At 41.8% G+C, this 24,870-nt stretch overlaps 1 protein-coding gene across 2 annotated transcripts in view; it reads right to left on the reverse strand.

Annotated features, from left to right (window-relative positions):
- Positions 1-24,870, reverse strand: part of ZNF423 (zinc finger protein 423) — a 239,053-nt gene that overhangs the window by 22,820 nt on the left and 191,363 nt on the right. For both annotated transcript variants that reach the window (XM_063312809.1, XM_063312810.1), the window contains 2 exons: positions 13,065-13,196; positions 9,577-9,692 (listed from right to left, as the gene is read on the reverse strand). In XM_063312809.1, coding sequence (XP_063168879.1) covers positions 9,577-9,692; positions 13,065-13,196 — 248 coding nt within the window. The remainder of the gene's footprint in view (positions 1-9,576; positions 9,693-13,064; positions 13,197-24,870) is intronic.

The raw sequence follows: 24,870 nt of genomic DNA on the forward strand, positions 1-24,870 counted from the left end.
AATGTGAACCGGTTGTCAAGCGCCCAAATTGTGATCATGTGACTGCAGGGATGCTGTGACAGTAGTAAGTGCATGGACTGGTTGGAAGTTAGTTTTTTTCAACACCTTCGTAAATCTGAACCTTCGCTAAATGAATGGCCGTTAAGCAAAGACTACCTGTACTTTTTTACAACTATAATTTTTGGTCTCCTACCCAGGTCTGGGCCTGCTCAGACGTTTTCAAAGATCAGCCAAAGTCAGCTAGATGTGATTTATCTTTAACTCTTCTGGCTGTCTAAGAGCTCAGCGACCTGCATTTCCATGCAGATCACAGAAAAAGAGCCTACAGGATACAACTTGCAGGCTAATTTTGAGGGTTTATTTACAAAGTTGGATGTCAATTCTACTTTCTAAACTAAATTCAAAATCTGATATGTGCATATGTTTAAAAAGTGAATTGAATAATTAATCATAAAGAATGGGAAAAAACACCTTGAAAAAAAACACAAGGGGCTACAGTGAAAGGATAGGGTTTTTAAACCATTGAAATGTTTTTTAAAAGCTTTGAAAATTCTAGAGAAGCAGGATGCCTTCTAACATATAAAGAATTTGCAGCCAAAAACATACTAGAAGTGAAAGTTAAATGCCTAGAGCACTGTAAATTTTTAATTAATGTTAGTTATAATTATCTGATGGTGCCTGACTGAGACCCAGCAACAGGGTTGGAAGAGATTTTGTTTTCCTTGTGATTTATTAGCTTTATAACTAATAATAATTAAAAATTAAATAAAATGCTCCAAGCCCCTTTGTAATAATCCTCTTTAAATAAAAACCCTGAATTGGTTACACCAGCTCTTATCTCCTTCTAAGAGCAAGATGAGTTGTTTTCGAAAACATGCAAATGTGAGTAGATCAATAGGTACCGCTTCGGCGGGAAGGTAACGGCGTTCCGTGAGTCATGCTGGCCACATGACCACGGAGGAAGTGTCTGCGGACAGATGCCGGCTCTTCGGCTTTGAAACGGAGATGAGCAGCGCCCCCTAGAGTCGGACACGACTGGACTTTACGTCAAGGGAAACCTTTACCTTTACCTAAATGATAGTGGATCTTAGGGAATCCTTCCCTTATGGAAAACATGGAGATGGACTTTAAGGGCAAGTGAAATGGAGGACAGGGATCCCGCTTGCTTATGGAACCTAATAGAAGTTATGTATTGAATTCATGCCTTCCATCCACTTTAGGACACGTTTGTGGTTTGTTTCCAAAAACAAACACAAGCCATCTCTTGAGGTGCAATTTCTAAGCCAAGCACAAATTGTAAACTGCAACACAAATTATACTAATGAACAAGCTGCTACTTTGCACTATTTAGAATTAGGAGGAGTTTTTGCTTGCTTTTGCACAAATGGAGCCTTGGAACCACGACACTAGCATTTGGAGCACAATTTTCAATGACTCAGTTGACTTATTCCAGAGCATTGAGTTCAGCATTTGGACATATAAAACTTGGACGTCCAGTGGGGCTCCTAGAAAAGTAATGTTCCATAAAACTGATGCAGGACCCTAGATACAAAATCTGTGGTTTTCAGGGGTGGCACCAAATTCTCTTATGTCTTTGGCTGGAAAAGACACACAAGATTTTACTTTCAGGGGCAACATTCCCCATAATATGCTATTTTGGATGGTTCTGGGTTCCTCTAGAGTTGGCTCCAACAATTTGGTGGTTTGACTTACCTCCAGCACTGAAAAAGGTCCAAATTCATTGCCTCCCACAAGCCATCAAACAAAACACCTGTGCTAGGAAGAGATGGCAGGTAGCTTCCTTCCTGCTTACCTGGGCCATCCCTTGGCTGTTCTATCCCTTGAGTTAGCTTTCCTTGCTTGCAATCATTTCAAAGGAAATGGTTTGATTAGCAGCATGCAAGCAAACAGTGGGAACTAATCTTTTAAACACAAATATTTCAGTGGTTAGTTGATGGCTCGTCACAAAACAGTGGGGGGAGGAAACTCATAGACTAAAAGCTCTCCTAGAGCATCTTTGCAATTCCACAATACTCATTCACAATTTGCTTAATGCGGTTTTGCAGATAATTAAGAAAGTCTGGGTCCACCCTTCTGATTAAATGCCCTCAGTGCTGTCTGTGTGCATGCAACTATCTCAGTTTATTCTTCCCTTTGACTTATTTTTTTTTCCCAAAGGCTGCAAATTACTAGAATATGACAACAAAATCTAAAATCACTGGGATACATACGCAAAAAGCTTATATCTTTTAATAAAATTTGTTAGTTGGAAAAGGTGCTACCACATTCCTGATTTTTAAACTAGCAGTTATCTTTAAAAAAATAAAATACAGATTTCTTTTGTTTTAAAAAAATCTAGTTCCTGGGTTCTTGTATCTCTCTGGTGTGCCAAGAAATAAAACCAACGTAGATCTACAGAGACAGAGGCTGGTCCATTCTGCAAGGATTTAGACCTGTGGAACAAAGCGAATGGATTGGGAACTCAGCGGGAAAAGGAGATATAAGAAAAGGCTGCCCCCAATTCTCAACAAGAGAAATGACCAAGTGCAGTTGTAGAATATAACATGTAACCTTCATAACCTATTTTAAAAATAATCATAGTCAACAGCAAACCTACAAAAATAACTAACCTAAAAATAGCAATACTGTAAAAAGCAAAACAATATTATTCACTGAGTAGCAGATCTCATTCCATTGGGAATGTATTGTCTATATCTGTCAGATAAGCCAAAATGCCTTCAACAAGCTAAATCGAAAGAAGCTGATGGAGCCAGGAGGTTCTAATTTGGAAGGACGTTCTTATGCCTAGATGCCGTGATAGAAAAGGCCCATCTCTGTACCATCCATCCAGATAGAGCATGGGATGTAGCACAGAAACTCCAAGTCTACTTTTAATACGTGCATAAGAAAGGAAACAGCTCTCCTGGTTGTGAAGTTCCAAACTTAATAGTTGCAACTGATCTTGGGAACTGACAAGCTGAAATAAAACTTTGTTCTCTGCTCTTCATCAATCATGACGATAGCCATCTTCCATTCAAGTATTCATCAGGCCCAACCAGACTTAGCTTCCAAGCCAGCAAATATTGGCCTGGTGCAGCTACTTACTGAGAACCTGCCAGCTTTATCACTTTGACTCAGTCAGAAAATTAATAAAGGATCCAAGAAGATTATAGCTACAGTGACAAACAATAGTATACTGTATTTTAAAATATACACCTCTTATTCTCAAGGAGAAGGCTGTCTGACAATCCAAGTCAGCCAGATAAGGCCATTGTTTGCTTAGCTAGTTGAGGGATCCCTAAGGGGCTAACAGCAATTCACAATAAATCACACGCACAGTTGCTTGATTACAGTTTCATTATGGATCTTAGTTAACTGACACTCTCCTAGCAGATAATAGAGGTACACAACCTGAGGTCCAAGGCTTATGTGTAGTCCTCCAAAGTTTTGAGCACAACCCTAACAGTCTCCAAATGTTGTGGCCAAACTTAATTCTTAACATAATATAAAATGCAGAATTGATGAACAAGTATGTTAACCATGTTTAATTTTCATTACATGAGAATGAAATGAAATTTAATGTTTGTCCTGGTCCTAATACTCCTTTTTATATTAGAAGCAATACAATTATGGGAAACAATCTTCAGCTGGCTAATTGGCATCCACATTCACTGAAGGTAGTCCCAAGAGATGGCCAGATCCTCTACAGTCACTTTGGCCAACTAAGTACTTTCCAGACATGTTTAGGTCACAGTTCTCACCACCTCCAAGAAGCATGGTCAACAGCTTCCTAAGGATTCAACAACTGTTCTATGGTCCCAGCACCATGTGAGTATGGGATCTATTGAGGCTTTTGCCCTCTGCTTAAAAACAAAAGCAATTCCTTTCCAAGCATGATTCTCAGGGTTTCTTTAACAAGATTTATTGAGAAGAAAGGAATGCGGTTACAAGGATGATAGAAACTGAGCTATTTCCTATCTACAATCAAACTATTTCCTATCTACAATCAAACTATTTCCTATCTACAATCTATATCCCCAACATACATTAGGACAGATTCTTCCTTATTTTCTTTTTTATTGCTTTTATCAGTCTGGAAACTGACCATTAAAAGATTGTTCTGAGCTTCCAATCATTTACTTAAGAGTAAGCCCATTGATCAAAGTGGGTCTTATTTCTGAGAAGGCAGGAATCGTCTCCTTTTAGTGAAGGGTTTAGTGAAGGTTTCAAATGAATTATATTCAACCAGCAAATTAAGCAGCTGCTGTGGTGTTGCAGATTAAACCACTGAGCTGCTGAGCTTGCCGATCGGAAGGTCAGCGGTTCGAATCCGCGTGATGGGGTGAGCTCCCGTTGCTGGTCCCAGCTCCTGCCAACCTAGCTGTTCGAAAACATGCCAATGTGAGTAGATTAATAGGTACCGCTTCGGCGGGCAGGTAACGGCGTTCCGTGTAGTCATGCTGGCCACATGACCACGGAAGTGTCTACGGACAAACGCCGGCTCTTCGGCTTTGAAACGGAGATGAGCACCGCCCCCTAGAGTCGGACGCGACTGGACTTAATGTCAAGGGAAACCTTTACCTTTACCTAAGGAGATGTTTAAAAGAAATTACAGCCAATTTATGAGGGATCTGTCCTTCCTTTATACAAAAGTACAGGGTTTTCCTCCCTCCCTTCATATCAATAAGGAGTCATCCATTTGAAACTAACTCAAGAGCTAACATGTTCCCAAGGTCATTGAATGTAATCTAGAATTAGTGATGGTAAAGTCCTTCTACTTGTGGACAAATACACTTCCATGAAGTATAGCAAATTATTTGCTTAGCAGAAACTGCTATCCCATTTCAGCTATTTTAAGTCCTCACTAGATCTTATGCTATAGCAGCAAAATATCTAACATTCACCAGCTCTCTTCTAATACCTCTTCTTCTATTCACTTTCGGGAGATAACATTCACCTTCCATAAATGCATGTATCTGATCACGGTTTCATAAAACCTTATTATTTTCAGGTGGGGGAATAATGGTTTCCCAATGGGCCTCCCATAAACAACAACACAAGTGAAAAAAAGCAGGTGCTATTTTGTTCTAATTATTCACATTGGAAGACTCCTTTCTCTAGTGATGGGTTTCCAAACATGATGAAACTGGCATAGCGTACAGTGCTCTTAGTAGAAGCATCCACAGAGCCAAATAACACAGCCAGCATCAGGCCACCGTGGTATAAGTTCCACCCCTTTTGTATGTGCGCTGCGATGTCACATGCTGCTTTCATCATTTTGATGGAAGTGTCAGATCCTGTGACTGTAGGATGTCCACCAAAGTAAGTCTATATCCACTTATGAGCAGTGGGGCTCAAGGCACTGGGTTGATAGGTCAAATGTCCTTGCAACTGATCCATGGGCACAGAGTCCCTTGTCTGGTGGAAGCTGCACTTCCATACCTTTTCTCCTGCCCAGTTTGGAAGAATAGAAGCTAATATAACTAGCAACACAGTAAAATCAATTCGGGGGAAAATTAAGATGGTGGCAGTTGAAGCCTCCTCCTCCTACACAGGGTTGTCTTAACAGCACGGAAGTTATTCCTTTTTTAACAAAATGATGGTGATCATCCAAATGAAATGATGCCAATATATGCACGAGTGGGTGTAAGCATCCAAATTATCTGATGCATTTTACATTGATTGTAAGAAATAGCAAACCACGAACAACACAATCCTCAACTTGGAATCAAGTCCCTTTGCAAGTCTGAATTACTACTCTTGTAATAAAGGACTTTTCCTCAAAAAGTATTGCTTGATAAAAATTATCTGTGGCCACTAGAGCAAGACAAAAAGGAAAAGGGGACAGGGGGACCTCTCTCCCATTTTTATAAAAAATAAATCAACATTTCTGAACCACAATCTTGATTTTTTTTGTGGGGGGGGGGGAGGACCAGGATATTTCACAGCACAGAAACCAAGCTGAGCCAAAAAAAAAATCTGCTAACTTTATTCAAATATTAACAAGGTACAGTTAAAACTTTTGTAACTTATGCAAATGAGATTGCCAGTACAAGGTGAAGGAAGAAAATCCCTGGGAGGGAGAATGAACACAAAATCAACAAAGTGAAAAGATCAACCTTCCCTTCGACAGCCCGATAGCAGGAGAGAAGAGGCAGCAGTCTGGGAATTGGGAAAAGATACACATATGCATATATCCAGCCATTGTTTGCAAAGTTTAAGTGCATCGTGGTTTATAGCTTCTAAAGCTAAGAGACTGAAATGAAGCTGGAGTGATAGTGTGAAGAATTTTAAAGTCACATAGCATACAAACAACGAGAGAGGCCAGGAAAGAGACTGTTGGGGGCTATCTCTCAAAAACTCTTTTAAAAAACAAAACCAAAGGTGGAACGGAGGCATTTAGGGATGGTGCAACACCAGGAGGGCCAGAGCAATTTGCAAAAAATGAAATAGTTATTCACCTCGAAGCCGGCTGCTTGCTGAAGGTCAACCCTTGTCTGATGGAGGCTATTTCAGCAGCAACTAATGTAGGGCCTACTCTCTGAAATTCTCCTTTTACTGAGAGCCAAAATCACATCTGTTCAGCCACAGATTGCTGGAACAGGAGGGTGCAGGCATCCAAGAGGGATTACCCAGAGTTCTTGTGCCAGAGGCTGGCCTCAGGTATTTAGGAGCATCAGGGGAACACGAACTGCAGCTGTCACTGACACCCCTACCGTGAAATGGCAAGGCAGGATTAAAACAAAAAAATCCCACACAAAACACAACCTCAAGGAACATAGATGGCAAAGCTGCAAAGGCAGAAGAGTTTAACCAGGTCACTTGGGCTAGTCCATGTTTTGTTGTAGACCCAAGACTGCCGTATGTTTCTAAATAATGATTAACCAGGAACTGAAGGGACCAATGCCATCCCCCAATGTGCCTCAAGAATATGCTAGGCGTGGGGCAACCAATAAAAGTGGCCATCATGGCTCTGCATGGTCATGCAATGGAAGAGATGGAAAACCCATGTCAGCTATACCATATCAGACTGCAGACCTATCTTTGTGCCCATGAAAGCAGTGCTCAGATGGGATCCTGGAGATGAAAGGGTCTGTTTAGGCCACAGAGTCCACCACCTTGCAAGGTGCAGAAGTTTTATCTGAAGCTCCCAGAAGGGGTGGCTCTCCAGCAAAGGGAAGCTCACCATGTCTCTCAGTTATGGAACCTGCCTTCCTGTGACATCAACCCATTGTTGCACTTTAGGTTACTATAACATTAACCTAATCCTGCAGTTTAGGGAGACATTAAACAGGCATAGACTCTCTCTCTCTCTCTCTTTCTCTCTCTTTCTCTTTTTTTTAAGTGGGCTTTCAATAGGGACGTGCAGTGCTTCCAATCCAAAGCCAAAACATTTCTTCAAAGCAGGCACAAGTGCACCCATCGCTCCTGTCAGTGCCTCCTTCAAGAAGCTGTATCTTTTCCAGGCCTCACACAGTAGCTGCGCAATCCCAGGAAAATACATAATTAAGGAGGTGCCAAAAGAGTGACATATCTGAAGCACTCGTCTTGTCCTTGACTTAATTGTCTACTATGCAAGCCTGGGAAAACACACAGCTTCTTTAAACAGGTGCTGACAGGCGTATCATGCAGACTCATTCATGCTCAGAAGCATCTTTTTGGTTTTGGGTCCAAAGGGGTGAAGATCCCAACTTTTTCCACATATTTGAAGAGTCAAATCCCCCATCACTTCCCTCAATCTCCAATCCTTGAATTCTTCTCATTCCCTTATTTTTTATCTCTTTCCATGTGTCTGAATGCTTCTTACTGTGGTGTCCAGGGTAAGGGTCGGCCAGCATCCTCATACATAAAGAGTCTCTGTTAAGGCCACTTCTCTCCATCAACTCATTTCTTTTGTTTAGGACTTAGCATTTGTTAGTTAACAGAGGAAGGTTTCATCATGTGAACTGAATCTATAGACCAAGGTGGAAGAGCCACAGGCTTCCCACCTCATCTTTGAACTGGCAGAAACAAGTCTTGGCTGGTCTTCTCCAACCTGGTGTGTCCCAGGTGTGCTGAGACTGTAACTGCCAGAATTCCAAATCAGCCAGAGCAGTTAGCTATGCAGTCCAACATATATGGAGGGTGCCAGGTGAAACCTGGTTTATACATATGTATATGACCAGAGATGGACAGGTCAGTCCATTTTAATGTTAATTTCACACATGTTCATTCACACCTTGGCTCCATTTCCACATTAACTGCAATGTGTGAAGATCTGCTTTTTTCATTTTTTTTCCAAACAAAATGTACCATTTCTTAAATGTCTATTCTCCTAAATTTCACTTTTTAAATATCTACTCATCTGAAGCTTTGGTTGCACTGCAAAATCTAGGGAGACATAACATCCAAATCCTGCATTCCAATCCATGTATTAACCTGGGAGCCAGGGAGACATCAGGTTAACTTGGTTTAATAATGCAGAGTGAAGAGAAACTTTGAGCATGCTTCTGTGTAGCTTCACCCTTCTCCAGATGGCACTGGATGAGACAGAGAAGGAATGTGTTCATCTGCCCCAATCTTGTTAATCTCTAGAGGGAATCCATCCTGTCCCACCCTCCAGCTTTTTGAGTTTACATTAAGGATGCATGACTTTTTCTGGTCCAGATACCATTCTCATAAAAGCAAATGAAGTTGGGGTTGAGAAAGGGCTGGGGCTAAAACAAAAACGAAAATTGACTTGATTTCACTTGTGGTTCAACTTAAATTCTTTCAGTTCAGTTAATATGATTGCTCTCTTCCCTTCTGTCATAATAAAAGCTGCCGTTCAGTGGCAACTTTTTGTGGGCTTCATCCAGGGACTTCAGAGGCTGTGAGCAACCCTGGGATCTCTTCAAATGATGCAATTCAGGTTTACACCTTTGGTTCCAGGACCATCTGAAAGCTTTTGCTCTAGCACTTCCCACTTGCCAAAATTTCTGCCCAACAGGAAGGATTAGCTTGTGGCTTCGAGGAGAGGCCCTTATGCTTCTGGCTTCATCCTACCACAACTTACTTCCAGAGTTTTGAATCATATCCAGTCTATAATATGAATACATAACATTTTGGACTCTCAGATAGGGAACCACTGTGGTGTCAGTCCCTTTCTCTCAAACACCACATGCATTCCAAAAGAGATGGGGAGGGAGAAGGAAAGGAAGAAAGGAAAGCAATGGAAGAATGGGAACATGATGGTTGAGTTTTTGTATGCTAATCCTTCCTTAAATTATTAAACAATGGGAAGAAATTATTTACATTGTGCTTCAGTTGCATTGCAGTGCACACTGCCAAAAGAAATCCTCACAGCGAGTGATTAAACTTGTCGGGCCTTATTTATTTATGGTGCCCGGGTTCAGAAGGGCCCTTCTTCTGTTTTGCATTTGCACTCGAGGAGAAGAGACTTTTCTGTTATTACAGGAACAGAGAGGAGTAAGGGGAATGTAGAGGGAGATTGTCTTGATACCTGTTCACAATTTATTCATTTCTCACAGATAATCACAGCAGATACAGCAAAAGGAATTTGTAGACAACCCTTTTCAGAAGAACAAAAAGGCATACCTGAAGTTCAGTCTGAAAAAAGAACTTCTGTGGACACTGCGAACAATCATAAATTTTGTCCTCTTGTCCATGGACAGCAAAGATATGTTGCTGCAATTTATTTGCCTGTACAAAAACTAAGGAAAATGACAAAAGAAAACAAGAATGTGGTCAGAGATACAGAGAATGGCCACCATAACCATGGATACCCTCTTTGAATGTCTGTACCTTTGACTTGGTATAAACATGACCCCAGCAAACTTGTCTTTTCTACAATGGACTGATCCAAAATAGGTTGGGCCTTCGTTTTCTTTTCCATTTGTTTTTTAAAATAATACATGAAGGGTCTGATCCAAATTAAGTCAGATTCACGTAGATACCACATGTAACACTAGACCAAGGGTTTGTTTAGCTGTGTTTGATTGATCAAGCCACAATTGGCTGCTTTCACCCAGAACATACATACATACATACATACATACATGCATTTATTTTTCAAACGTCTATTACTGCCCATCTGCCCCAAGAAAGGGGGACTCTGGGCGGTTTACAATAAAACCAGTATTAAAATCATAAAATATAAATTACAATAAATAAACCAATAAATAAGAATAAGATAAATACAAAACCCAAGGGGCAACATTCTCATTTGGTGGGAAAGATCTAAGGTGCCAGCCATCCCCAAGACAAGCTATTACCTCTCCCACCCCAAGCGAGGTGGCAGAACCAGGTTTTCAAGTTCTTCCAGAAGGCCAGGAGTGAGGGGGCCTGCCTTACCTCTGGGGGCAGAATGTTCCACAGGGTGGGTGCCACTGCACAGAAGGCCTGCCTCCTGGACCCCACCAGGTGGAATTCCCTAACCGGCAGGATTAGCAGCATGCCCTCTCTGCATGACGGGGTAGGATGGGTCGATGTTAAGGGAATGAGACCATCCCTCAGGTAACCTGGCCGCATGCCTTGTAGGGCTTTAAAGGTCATAACCAACACCTTGAATGGGACCCGGAAGCAAACTGGCACCGAGTGCAGCTCATGCAGTAAAGGTGTTCTATGTGTCGATCTCAGGGCACCAAGAATAACCCGCGCAGCTGCATTCTGGACCAGCTGAAGCTTCCAGATACTCTTCAAGGGTAACCCCATGTAGAGCGCATTGCAGTATCTATACGGGAGATGACCAGGGCATAAGTGACTGTTCGGAGGGCTTCTTGTTCCAGGAAAGGGCATAACTGGCACACAACCTGAAGTTGAGCAAAGGCCCTCCTGGACACGACTGCCACCTGCTCTTCAAGCAGGAGTCGTGAGTCCAGGAGAACCCCCAAGTTATACACCAAATCTGAATGGGGTAGTGCAACCCCATCCAGAACTAAAGATGACAATTTCCCGGAAGCAGAGGAACCATCAACCCACAGCCACTCCGTCTTACCAGGGTTCAGCTGAAGCCTGTTGTTCCCCATCCAGGCCCCCACAGCCCCCAGGCACTGAGAAAGGGCAGCCGCTGCATCACTTACCTCACCTGGGATGGAGATATACAGTTGAGTATCATCAGCATATTGATGATACCTCATCCCGTGGTGACAGATGATCTCACCCAGTGGTTTTGTGTAGATGTTAAATAGGAGAGGGGAGAGAACCGAATCCTGCAGAACCCTGCACAAGAGGGGTCAAGGGTCGGATCTCTCATCTCCTATCACCATCGATTGGGACCGGCCCTGGAGGAAGGAGGTGAACCAGCGCAGAACTATGCCACCCACCCGCAACTCCCTGAGCCAACCTAAAAGGATACCATGGTTGATGGTATCGAAAGCCGCTGAGAGGTCAAGAAGAGCCAGGATGGATGCACTAACCCCATCCCGCTCCCACCAGAGATCATCCATAAGTGCAACCAATACATGCTAAACAAAATGCCACACTGCATAAATTAGTTGATGGAGGCGTAATTGTACTCAGCCAAAACACATAGAACCAACAATCGTGTGGCTTAACATGATGAGGGAACTTAGCCAACAGGGTTTTAGTTAGAGGTTGCAATTTTTTTTCATACTGATTTCAGTGGGACCCATATGGTGAGGATTCAACCCAAAATCTATGGCTCCTCTTCACTGGGTTCCCCTAATAGTTTACAATTAAAATCTACAGAAAGTTCAGTGCAGTTAAGGAGAGCTGTCTAGTCAATTCCATGGCACTTGTCCACTTTTTTTTTTTACCTTTAAAACAAAACCACAAATAAGGCAGGTTACCTAGTGAGTGACACCTAAAAGTTGTCCCTCCAGTGCACAGAGACCTATCTGCACCAACCTAAACTTAATTAATGCTACCTACCATTACTTTTTAATCTTTTAACCATAATTTACAAGAGAGGCTAGGTTTGTTCACAATGCTAAAACATAGTATGAGATGATTGTGGCTTAGTATTACTTCTTAACTCACTTTTTGTAGCCTGTTGATGGTTTAGCATTCTGTGCAAACCAGACCACTATGGCTTATTCAACAAACTGTAAGCAAAACCTGACATGGTATGCCAAACGGAGGGAGGCAGGGAAGAGATTATTGACATCTTTCTTGACATCTCTAACTGAAGTATGGATAGGTACATGGTACATGGACATTAAACTATAATTTCTCAAGTTTGGGCAGGGAAACCATACAGCAATCATCCCTATGCATCCTCTACATACTAGCTGGGAATTATGGGACTTTTCATCCAAACTATTTGGAGAAGAACTGGCCCAGTTCAAGCTAAGAAGTTCTGCAATTCTCATTTTCCATATTGAGGGCAATCCTTATCCCACACCATAAATTACTACACACATTTAGAAATCACTAGACAACCCATGGCCTGTTGGGTCATCATTTCAGAGATATTTCCTTACCAGATTCCTTAATGCCTTTAACAATGGCAGAGCTTCTAATGTACTGAAAAAGTTCTTAAAAATTTAGGGAGAGATGTATCTGAGTTGAAAGTAGCCAATGCTGAACTGTATAGTCCAGTCAAACACCTGGAGTTGCCACAGGAAATATCTTATCACATTTTGTATTATGTCATAAAATGTCTTATGATCATTTTTATGTCATAAAATGTTTTGTAAAATTTGCCAAATTCCAATTCCACAGGAGCCATGGGTCCTAGATTTTGGACACATTCTGTAAATTAGCCCATTTGACGTACCTTGGTTCAAAAACTGTTGGCCTATGACGCACTGGTTCACCCAGTTAAAGGTTACAAAGTATTAAACAGACCCGAGAATTTTTGTAGTATATAGATAGATGGATATTGAAAGACTTGAGTCCATGATGGAAAAAATTACCTAAAGTGAAAAATGAAAGGGGGGGAGGAGTTTGTCTTTCAGATATCTCTAGTTTGAAAGAGGATATTCTATTTCATGCTAAGATTTCTTCTCCCCCACCCTTCCTAACTTGCATGAAAAGAAATACCGTATTTTAAAACTCCCCTGTGTGTCATTTCTGGATCAAGCCATGCACACTGAGTACTTGTCTAGGACCGGCTGTCTTACCTGTAAAACAAACAGGGCATTTGAATGTACCTCCCATCCCCTCGAAGCTGTGCTCAATCAGGTGACACAGGAGCTTTGCTGGAGAGTCAAACATCTGGTTACACAGCTTGCACTCATGATTGATGCCTTCCTCTGCAAGGTTCAAATGATACAACTTGTTAGTGACACAGCAGATTAGCGTCTGAAATGCAATATTCGGTGAGAAATCATAAATGCCAGTTCAGGCAGCTTTTGGAAACCCAGAGACACAGCTCTTCCTACAAAAGCATGTGTACGGCATAACGCTTGTACAGTGCATTCAGGGTGTACAGCCTCCAGTCAAATTTGAGGGGCACTTCTATTTTCCACTTGGATGAAAGTGACAGTGTGATCTACCCTCTAGTAGACTACAGGTAGTCCTTGCTTAACGACCACAATTGAGACTGGAATTTCAGTTGCTAAGCGAAGTGGTCATCAAGCGAGTCTGAGCTGATTTTTCGAACTTTTTTGCAGCGGTCATTAAGCGAATCACTGTGGGCATTAAGCAGACCACTTGCTCATTAAGCAAATCATGCAGTTCTCCATTGATTTTGCTTGCCAGAAGCTGGCCAGGAAGGTCGAAAATGGCAGTCACGTGACCATGGGACGCTGCGACAGTCATAAATGCGAACTGATTGCCAAGCACCCAAATTGTGATCATATGACCATGGGGACACTGCAAAGGCTGTAAGTCTGAGGACCGGTCATAAGGTTTTTTCCCAGCACCGTCGTAAATCCAAACTGTCATTAAATGAGTGGTTGTTAAGTGAGGACTACCTGTACACTGTCCTGGTTTCCCAAAACCACACAAGGTAATACCATATCTCCACTCTTTGTAGGTAGGTAGGTAGGTAGGTAGGTAGGAAGGAAGGAAGGAAGGAAGGAAGGAAAAAACAACATCTAGCAAACCCTGAAAGGGAAAGGGAAGTGCATGAGACCATTGAAATGGATTGCCCCCCTTGCAACTGACATCACAAAAATAGAAGTGGGCATGGTAGAAAAACATCAGGAGTCCAGAAATGATAGCTGGAGCCAATGACATTTTCACATCTCAGTTCTAAGTCAGGCTGTTAATGATAATTCTCTTCCCCCCTTCATGTTTGCTTTTAGACCCGTCATTTCAGTTCCTTGCAGCTTGTAGAGAATACATGAAAAATCTTCTGCAGAAGAGGCTTCCAACAGATAACACAATACAAAGAGCAGCAGCGTCTATCTGGATCTACAAGGATGCTAAGAAGAGCTTCTTTTCCCCAAGGTTGGTTAGCTGCTGGGGGCGGGGCTGGGAAGGAGGGTGTAGAGTGAGGGGCAAGGGAAGGAGCGACCTTTCCCCCAACAAAAAAGGAACAGAGAATATTGGTAATTTTGGGGAGGGGGAGGTGTGAATAAATGCATCCATTTTCCACTCAGAAACATCCCTGGGAATAATGTTACATAATCATGTAGCGCTATTCCTAAGGGCGCAGTAACCTTATTTGCAAAATGCTTTGCAGTGAGCAAAGCCAAGCCCCGGTTCTGAGTGGCAGATTAGCTTCAATGCAATCTTCGGTGTTCGCAGTCTTTTGCACCTTATTTTCACCCCCTTGACACAAGCCTACAATGGAGAGGCCATATATAGCAATTCCCCTCCAATCTCACAGTGATGCAAGATTCCCAAGGCTCTTGAATCCCATTATTAAGAATTAGAACAACCCAATGTAAGAGAGAGCCAGTTTGGTGTACTGGTTAAGGCAATGTTTCTCAACCTTGGCAAGTTGGAGAGGTGTGAACTTCAACTCCCAGAATTCCCCAGCCAGCACGTGGAGTTTAAGTCCACACCTCTTCAAACTGCCAAGGTTGAGAAACACTGGGTTAAGGCAATGGGCTAGAAACCAGGAGACCATGAGTTCTAGTCCCGCCTTGGGCATGAAGCCAGCTGGGTGACCTTGGGCCAGTCACTCTCTCTCAGCCCTAGGAAGGAGGCAAGGGCAAACCACTTCTGAAAAACCTTGCCAAGAAAACTGCAGGGACTAGTCCAGGCAGTGGCCAGGAGTCAACAGTGACTCTAACGCATCCAAAAAAAAAAAAATTAAGGAGACACCATATGAAGAAGAACCTACAGAACTGCAAAAACTGCTGAGAGCTACAGAGGCAAGTATTACGTCTGCCGTTGACTCTATTTGTTGTATCACATTGCAATGCGAGCTTTTGAGTTGTCTTCTCCAAACAGTAAATGTTAAAGTAAGGTGGCTTTCGCTGGCTCGGTCAGGCCAAGTTCAAACCAGAAGTCTTCTTCTGGTCTCTGTAATCAGAAGAAGCTGCATCATGCAACTTTAGTTCAGGAATGCACCCTATACTTTTGTACAAGGGCTGCAAGAGAAAAAGTGGGCCAGGTTTTGGGGGGCTGAGGGGCTGGAAATTGTAAGGGATAAAATGGGCACATTAAAGGTGTAAATGTGTAAAGGATCCCTTTTGCTTCTTAAAACTTCCCAACCCCCAACATGCCAAAAAAGGGCCAATAGTATTGGTTTCACCCATTTGGGGGGCAATAAAAAAATGATAGACCCAGGCTGTGGGTTTTTGTACTGCTGCTTCAAATCATGGCTTTCTTGCAGCTTCAAGATTTATTCTACGGTAGAATCAAAATGCAATCAGCAGATACAGGGCATATCCACATTACACATTAAGCCACTCTGCATGGTTAGTGTGAATGCACACATCACCTCTTCATTCCTCTGTTAATCACAGCTAACAGCTCTTTGGTTAAATATGCAAATAGGGAGCAGCTGTCGTTTTCGGTTTGCACTCAACTGGCAAATTGCCAATATTTCATATTCTGGTTAGCAATAACCAGAGAGATGGGCTTAACCACAGAGCTACCAATCACAGATCTGCTGATGGGATAATTTAACCCAGCACAGGGGTCAGCTGAAAATGATGCATAACTAGTCCCAAATTTGGGTAGAAGCACAGCTCAAAGTAAAAACAAGACTCTAAGCAGCATCTTTCAATAAGCAACAGATTTTGCATGCTTTACATTGTTTTGCTGATATTCCCACCCAAAGTAAGGCAGTATTATTGCCCTATTTTGCACATGGAAGTGTGGTAGGAATACAGTATATAGGGCTGACTCCTTTGTGGCTGCATGGCTGAGGAAGGGTTAATCCCACACACTTCATGCTCCACAGCACAATCTTTAACCAACTACACCACAATCAGCACTCACCATAAGCCAAACAACCAAATACACCCGGGGGAATTATATTCCCTGTTTTCTCATTTTAGGATAACGCTAATTGTATGCCCTTTTAGACAGACTGTGGAAGTATTGCAAACGGTTAAAGCCATGCCAAACAAAGCTCAAACAAAAAATAATACAAATATAAGAGGTTCCCACAGATGTGGAAATTCATCCCAGAGAGGCAAGACATTTTGATTTGCAAATCCACTTCTGAATTATAAGGCCTTCTTCTCACTGTTCTTTCTTTCTTTCTTTCTTTCTTTCTTTTTTTGCATTCCCCCAGGAGTCCATTATATATTTTCTATGTCAATGAAACCATCTAACAAGAAACACACACACACATACACACACACACAAAAGTAGAGGGAGAGAAAGAGGGAGAGAAAGAAGAAAAAGAAACCAGAAAGTACTATGGATCAGCATGGGGAATATTTGCCTTTTCATATTTCCCAAAAGGGCCAAAGAGAGAAACGCAAAAACCTAGGCAGCTGAGTTGTACTAAATCAGATTATTCATCGGCCACATTGCCAACCTGACCAACAGTAATGGCCGAAAGGTTTTCCTAGCCTTATCCACACCAGCTGAGGATTGAAATCTGGGGGTTCTGTGTACCAGACATGTGCTCTACCACAAGATATTTCAATGTTATCCTATGACCATAAGAATACAAATGTTACCCAATCGCCATTAGAATGTGGTGTCGTGGTTATGATTTTGGACTGGCACTGAGGAGATCAAGTCCATCCTCAGCCACAGAAGCTCACAGGGTAGGATGGACCAAGCCATTCACTCTCAGCCCAACCTGCTTTATAAGGTTGTGGTTGTGGGGAAAATGGGAAGAAAGAATGTTATGCATACCACCTTGAGCTCCTGAGTGGAAGACAAGATACAAATCTAACAAATAAACAAATGCTCAGCATCCTGTAGTGCAGTCATCTAAGTCTAGAATTCCCTGAATTCTTAGTAAATGGCCATGCTGACTGATGTCTACATGTCAAGCAGAGAGGCTCATAGAGACAATGATACTCAGGAGCCAAGTTTTCCACAGTTCTTAGAAACCCAAGTTCTCCAAGTACCTGAAACCCTCTAGAGTAACTGCCTACTCTCCCATCTCACAGCTTGCCCCATCTCACAAAATTATTATGAAGATGGGACAGAGATAGAGAGATCCATGTACTCCACCACCTTGAAAGAACCATCTAAACAGGATAATTCAATCAATAGTAAACTTGAAATCTAGGAACCAGCAGGTCCTTGGAGGATGGCTGGCTCGAACGAGAGAAGATTGCTTACAAGGAGGCCAAGTCATCTTAATAGTGCTGGCAATTTAGTGGCTGAACTTGAAATGAAGGGGGATCTTCATTATTTCCTCCCTATTTATTCCCTGTCTGCTAGGGAGAAATATGGAAAGGAGGAGCAGAAGAGCCAGCTCAGCAGGCACCTAGAAGAGAGACCAACCTAATAGGTGAATGATAGGCAATCCCTCTCATTTTTGACATATAAAGCAGACTTCTGCCCCTCACTGTGCCTGCCCTCCAGCGTTACTCTCCTTAAACCCTCAATCTGCTTACGGATCTGTTGATTCAGAGATGAACAAACACGGCTTCCAATCAGAGATTCCTCAGGTCTCTTTTTCCGTCTCCCAAGTTCAGAATAATAAGCATTAATTTTACACTTCATTTCTCCATACAGAGAGGGAGAGGGGAGAGGAAGAGAAGGAGAGAACGTGGTCCTTGTTTAAAACAAGTAGGCCTGCGGGATTTTATCTGGCAGAAACTGTGTCAGGCCAAAAGAGAAACAGAATGCTTTGTGTAAAAGTATCATGGGGAGATGATAGCATTCAGCAATGTTCCTGGTACCTACTTTTGTCTCCAAAAGCATTTGATCCCTTCCAGACATATATCCTTATTTCCATACCGGTCTTGGGGGAAAGCTAGTAGGACGAGAGCTGATTATGTGAATGCTGAAGGTGAAACCTGGGCGGTACCCACGATTACCAAAAGATTGGAATCTGGAGATCCCTAATTTACACCTATTACTGAGGGAGAATTGAGGAGGGTCAGTAGCCCGGCTGAGCAAATGGTGAAATTCAGCTCCTACTGTTCAAAAGCACCAAACAAGCCATGGAAAGGCCACATATTTCCCACGGCTTGGCTCTCTCCCCTTCTTCACAGTGGCATCATGCTCTGTCAGTCAAGTGCGTTTTATTTCCAGTGGCAAAACCCAGTATCTTTAATAAGAATTACACTGAGCGCTATCATCCCATAAGAGAGAGGAGGACAACTGACACTTCAATATTCATAATTGTTCCCATTGGGTGCTCTTTTTTTTAACTCTTATATTTACCACGCTTCCTCTGATGAACAGCAAGCCACTTTCGGCATCGTCTTGCGGAGAAGGGACCTGCAAACAAATGAGGATGACGATGGGAGGAAACCTTCCTGGCTGGACCTCTCTATTATGTATAATGTGGTGTGAAGCCTCCGTTCTAGAAGCTGTTGAGATTACAATTATAAACTATATTAATGACAACATAAAAGAGACACCCCGCTGAGTAACTAATACAGGATGACATGCTACTACTTACTTATTTGGGGCACCACGTATTTGTTTTGGGTGAACTAAGAAAAAGACCACCGCTATTCTAGCAGCTTCTAAGAAACAAAACAAAGCCATCCTCTCTACAGCTTGGTTTCATAACAGCAACATCCTCCCTGAAGGAGAGGATTAGGAGAGCCATGTTCCCCTGCCTCTGAGCCGCACCGTTGGCTTCAGCATGCAAATCCCAGGGTTTCCCCCTGCCAGAATGGCCCATTTCTATCTCATTGCAATAAAATAGGGTAACGACAGTGGGCATGTTTTATACATGATGAAGGGATTCAACTATCACCCTTAAAGGCTGAAATCTGTGCAACTATTAAGTACATCCTTCCTCCATTCAGTGGGAACATGCCCTATTTGGTAATCTTAACTATTCATTCTTCTCCACCCCAACAAATGCAAGTCAAACCTTAATAGACATATACAGAACTAGTAGTGACAGCACAGGAAAAAAAATGGATGAAGGGTTGTTATTTCTAAAATTACAGGTCTGGCTTTGCAGAACAGGCATGGAGTTGTTCTTTCAGGCATCTTTTAACCACCACAGCAACAACAACAACAAAACTCCACAGCACACCACACCCTCCCTGAATCTCAGTACACCAGAACATTGTTTATTCATGACTTCACCTTCTAAAAAGGTAGGAGGGGAGCAACTGAATTCATTCCGATTCCAAAGGAACCTCTCCGCCTTTCTAATTTAGCTAGGGTGAGGAAGGCGCTCATTTCACACTCCAGACAGACAACACAATTACAGTATTGATTTGTGATTAAACACTGGAGAGAAGGTAACAGGACCAAATTCCAGGCAAAGGACTATTTAGAGCATCAGCAAGAAAGCAAATTTTGCCTCCTTGGCTAATTTAACAGCCGTTCTCATGTCAGAATACCCTTAGTTTCATGTGCCATCGAAGCAAACCTTGCTTCTTGTACATCATCTGGACCTTAATACTTGCCTGTCATCCCTTTCTGAAGATGCAGAATGCTCCAGGCAAGATTTTACCATCATGTTGTGCCAAGGAAACCCAGGAAGACAAAAATGCTTCCCTAAAACCCATCACATCATTTTCTGCAACTGTTTCCCCCAGAGAGTGCTCTCCCATATCCTTCCCCCCCCCCTGCTTCCCCCTTGCACCTCCCATAAGTGTTTTCTCACCCAGACACCTTTGGGAGACACAAATGAGTTTGCATGTTCTTTACAAAGAAGAAACGGGACAAAAGGAATTCTTTGGAACAGCTCCCTGACAATTAAGCAGGCTGGGTTTGTGAAAAGCTTGGGATTGATGACATGGGCAGCCAACGCTTCACCTGGGGAACTGGGTGTAGGTCCTCAGAGGGTTGCTGGAGGTCAGTTACCATAGCAACAGAGAATGAGCTCAACCTTGTAACTGACCCTTATCTTTTTTTGATCTGTTGGCCACTTGGGGCAAGAACTGGAAATCAGCTGGAAAATAATCCAGTCACATATTATGAAGAAAACTATCCATACTTATTTACACAGGTAGAGGCAGAAATCCTTTGCCAAGGCCATTGTGCTGCACTTAATGTGCCTCCTGCCCTTAATGACTGTATACCACTTTGCAGCCTTGCATAGACCCAATTAATAATAAACACAGAGACTTGTGCTTTTTCTATTTTGATGTTGATATTTAGCCTGCCTTTTTGCCCATCCACCAGTCAAATAACACCACAGCCACTTAAAAGGCAAATGGGGGGAGGCTTCTTTTCACGGGAAGATAAGGGCTAGAGTAATTAGTTAATGGAAGATTTTATCATTCAAAAGTATAGGCTGCTGGATTCACCACACTACAGAATGCCCTTAAACTTAAAAAAAAGCACAATTTGCATTACAATAGTAAGAACTGTACATTAAAAAAAATATAAAATAGGTTGTTAAATAAAAATAGGTGTAGAAAAGATAAAGGGCAGGGCAACAAGCTGAAGCTTAAGAAATATCACACTACTGGATGAAATAAAAGATGTCTTATCTTGATGGCGAGGAGAAAAAGAAGAAAGAGGGGAGAAAGAACCAGTATCTGGGGAGGCAGTTCTGCAAATGGGGTGCTACTAAAGAGAAGGTCTTTGTTCTGTGCTGATCACGCAACTGACCTCTGATGGTAGAAGAAACCTGTGAGTGACTAAGAGAGAGCTTTGTGTAGAGAGTCATTTGGATAAACTGAGTTACCATGTATGGTGTAAAAAGTGCAATGACATAAAGGTCACACAGAGTCAACAAAGGCTCTTGCAACACCTCAGGGACTAACACATTTATTTTGAGTTCATTCAATTGAACGCATGGAGTAATCTCTAGTCCACAAAAGCTTATTCCAAAAAGTTTTCTAAAGTTCCACCAGATTGTTGTTTTAATTAGATGTCTCAAATTGTAGTTTTCTAGTAATCAGATAGTAAGGGGTTGCTTCATTTCTAAACAGAGATAATTCCTCAAGTACTCACAGATATCAACATTCAACTACTGTATCTCTCTCTCCCGAATTTAATTACAAGCCTGAAAGTTAGACTTAGCCATTCCGAACTCAAGGAAATCTTATCTGCTACTATGGACAAAGTGTCAGATAGGTGTTAGGATGACCTGAATTCAAATGCCTAGGAACACATGAAACTTACTGGAGCATCTTGGGTCTCCCAACTTTAGTCAACATAACATGGAAATGGTAAGAATGAGTTCTAGTTTATCTTAATTTAAGTTACTCTTAATGTTTTAGAAATATACCTTCTCATACTATGTCTCTTGTTTACCATCCAACTCAATTCACACATCTCCAATCTAAAGCTGATTATAACTGTTACTAAATAAATTGACAACATCATCTAGTCATCATCACTGAGGGAAAGAAGTAGGCAGCAACTGGGTCCTCTCCAGATATTTTGGATATAACTCCCACCAGGTCCAGCCAGATGGGTCAATTACAAGAGATTGTGGTCTAAAACATCTGGAATTCATCATGTTGTCTATCCTTGACCCTTGCATCTTCATTCTCTCCTCTCATTTTCCACTGGTGCTTAGTGCTTATGATTATTGTCTCTCTTCCTTTCAAAAACAGAATTTTGCTTTCAAAATACATTTATATAATCTAGAGTGGCACAAGGCTGATGTCTTTTATGAACTGGAGATTGGTTAATAAAATCTTCTAAGCCTGCTTCATTCTTATGACAATTTTACTATTACGTTTTCAAGGGATATGAAAGCTGTCTGCAGTGGTTAGAAACATCATTTTAATGAAAAATGATAACACTGGGAGCTTGATATGTCTAGGTATTACTTATAAAAAAGGCAACAAGATGAGCTGGAATTTCAAAGTGTGCATTTGGCTTTGGAACTATTTTATGATGGAGGTGGGAATTCATATATGTTCTTTATTCTTGACTATTTGTTAGGGGCTGCCTTCCATAGCATTGTTGGCCAGAACTTCACCACAGTGATCAGACAACTTAGACAGAAAAGCTAGTTTTAAAAAGGGTAAAAGATATTCACAGAGACTATTCCCCAAACCACCATTCAGTGTTCACAGTAGGTAGCAAACCAACTGTCACTGCCTTTTTGCAGTCAGCTCACAAGCATTTCTGCCAAGATTAATCCTGAGGAGCTGCTGAAAACTTTGGGTGTGTGTGTATGGCATCTTATAATCTCCCCTATGGAGAAAGTATATGGCATCCAACTTGGGGTCTATGTCACTTCCACCAGGTTTTTACCCATTGCTCCATCCAATGCCTGCATTATTTTTTCTTGGGTTCCCATTAATCCACATCAAAAATAATAATAATAAAACCTCTCAAACTATATTTAAGTACATATTTTGATTCATGTAAGCAGTTGAGAACTGTATCACACTATCTGCTGGATAGCTACCTTCTGATCAGCATATTCATCAGGGAGGTGTGGCTCAGGTCCTTCTGTATAAGACTTATGAAAATTACGTTAATTTTAAATTGAGTTACTTGTAGTTGTACTGAACTGGTGAAGTTTTTGTTTCTGCACGAGGAGATGTACTGAGACTATGAATTTCAAAACAGCTTATGGGATTCCCAGAACTTTAGTCTGATAGTTTGGGAGCTTTTAGATATCTATAAAACATTGAACATTTGTCATCTTTACAACAAAGGAGCTTTGAAAGATGAAATATATGATATTAATTCCATTAGTAAGGAAAACCAGCCTGTGAAGCAATATGCAAGGGATGTGTTCATTGGATGGCTTAAATTATTTGACTTGATAGGGTGGTGAAGCAATTAGGTATAGAATGGACTTCATCAGAGGACTGCACAGTGGGATGGGTCACATTTCTAAATGCACCTCTATGAGCATTTGCATATAGAAGATAAGCACTGCAGAGAGAAACCTAAAACCAGAAGAACAGCAGAAAGAAGACTAGGCGACCTTGAAAACAGAAGACCAGAACTCCAGACAACATATTCCCTGCTGCATTATTTTTATACATGTATTTTTTTTAAAAAAAATAGTATGTGTCATTTGGGGCCCAATAACCTCATGGTAGCCCACCAGCCCATTGAGTTCCATTAATGAATGAGATAGAACAGAAGAGAAACTAAAATCAGATATCTACAAAATAGCTTGCAGAATATGCACTGAAAGATTATAGAGAGCTGCTGGTTTGCCAGATGTGTGATGCACACAATATTTTGCTAGACCACCCTTACTATTCTAGAGTACAAAAATAATGAAGATTTTTAAAAAAATCAGAGCAACTGTATTTGTATTTTGAATGTTAATTTGACAAAAAGAAGTGTGCATGAGGGAATGTTTATAATCAGAACACCAATAAACTAACAAATGACTCTAGTATTTTATAAGCTTGTTAGGAACAAATCACTCCCTTAGCTTATATTTACTTACTGATGAATCATAAAAGGCCTCAATACACAAAGAATAAATTCCAAAAAAGATTTCCTTCTGGCTTGATCGGTAACATCTATCCTGCAAGCTTTGCAACTTATTATGTGAATCCTACAGCTCACCTGTTTCATGGACAAAGAATAATTTCCCACCAATTCAGCCTGGAATCCTGATCTGTTTTTCCCCTCTGCCCTGCTAAGCACTCAGGAGATTATCCTAGCTTGCAGAAGGAAAGGACCAGCTACCTTCTCTTGCCTTCTGCCCTTACGTTGCCTAGAGAGTAGTCTCTGGGAGAACATCCAATCATGCTAATCTGCATAATGATGAAGCTCTACAGGGACTGTTCAGTCTTAAGAGGCATCAGAGAAAACACACACACCGTCCTCTAAACAAGCATGACTCGGTGAACAATACAAGCTGCACAAAATCTAAGCAGGGTCATACAAAACTCTGGATTCATGCAAGGGTTTGACCTGGATGGTCCCGACTTTTCCCACCATGAAAGTCCATTGGCCAAAACCAGCCACATCTGCTGGGCCCACCAACCAGGAGATGCCAAAGGGAGATGGAAGCACCCCTGGTTTTCTGCAATTTGCCAATGCATGGGTCACCTGGGCCATTGGTTGGAGCATGGATGGCAATACAGCATCTGCAGACTCCCAGAAGATTGCCATGGCTCCCCCCCCACCCAAAAAAAACCAAAATTCCAAAATCTTACATCAGAATGCTAAAGTCCTGGCATATCAGTGAATGTGACTGCACTAAAGTGTCACACTATTTTGGTAATCTTGCACAAGAACTTCTAGGATTTCAGAATTTCACAAGAGGCTGTATGGGATTTGGGTCATTTTCTTGCACAATGGCATCCAAGGCAACTAGATCAAAGTTGATTCAAGTTCTTCTGGTCAAGGCCAAATACTCTCTTGGCTACTGTGAGTGACGTGCCAGTGGTGGCCAAGGCTATATCCACCATTTTTCTTTTTCTTTCATCTAGTACCTTTGGAATTCTCCTCTCACTTTCCTCTCTCTTGCCAGAGGTCTTATTGACAATTTGCAAAGGATTTCCCTTTCCATTCCATTCCATTCCATTCCACACA

This window comes from Candoia aspera, chromosome 11, assembly GCF_035149785.1.
Source record: "Candoia aspera isolate rCanAsp1 chromosome 11, rCanAsp1.hap2, whole genome shotgun sequence".
Classification (NCBI taxonomy): domain Eukaryota; kingdom Metazoa; phylum Chordata; class Lepidosauria; order Squamata; family Boidae; genus Candoia; species Candoia aspera.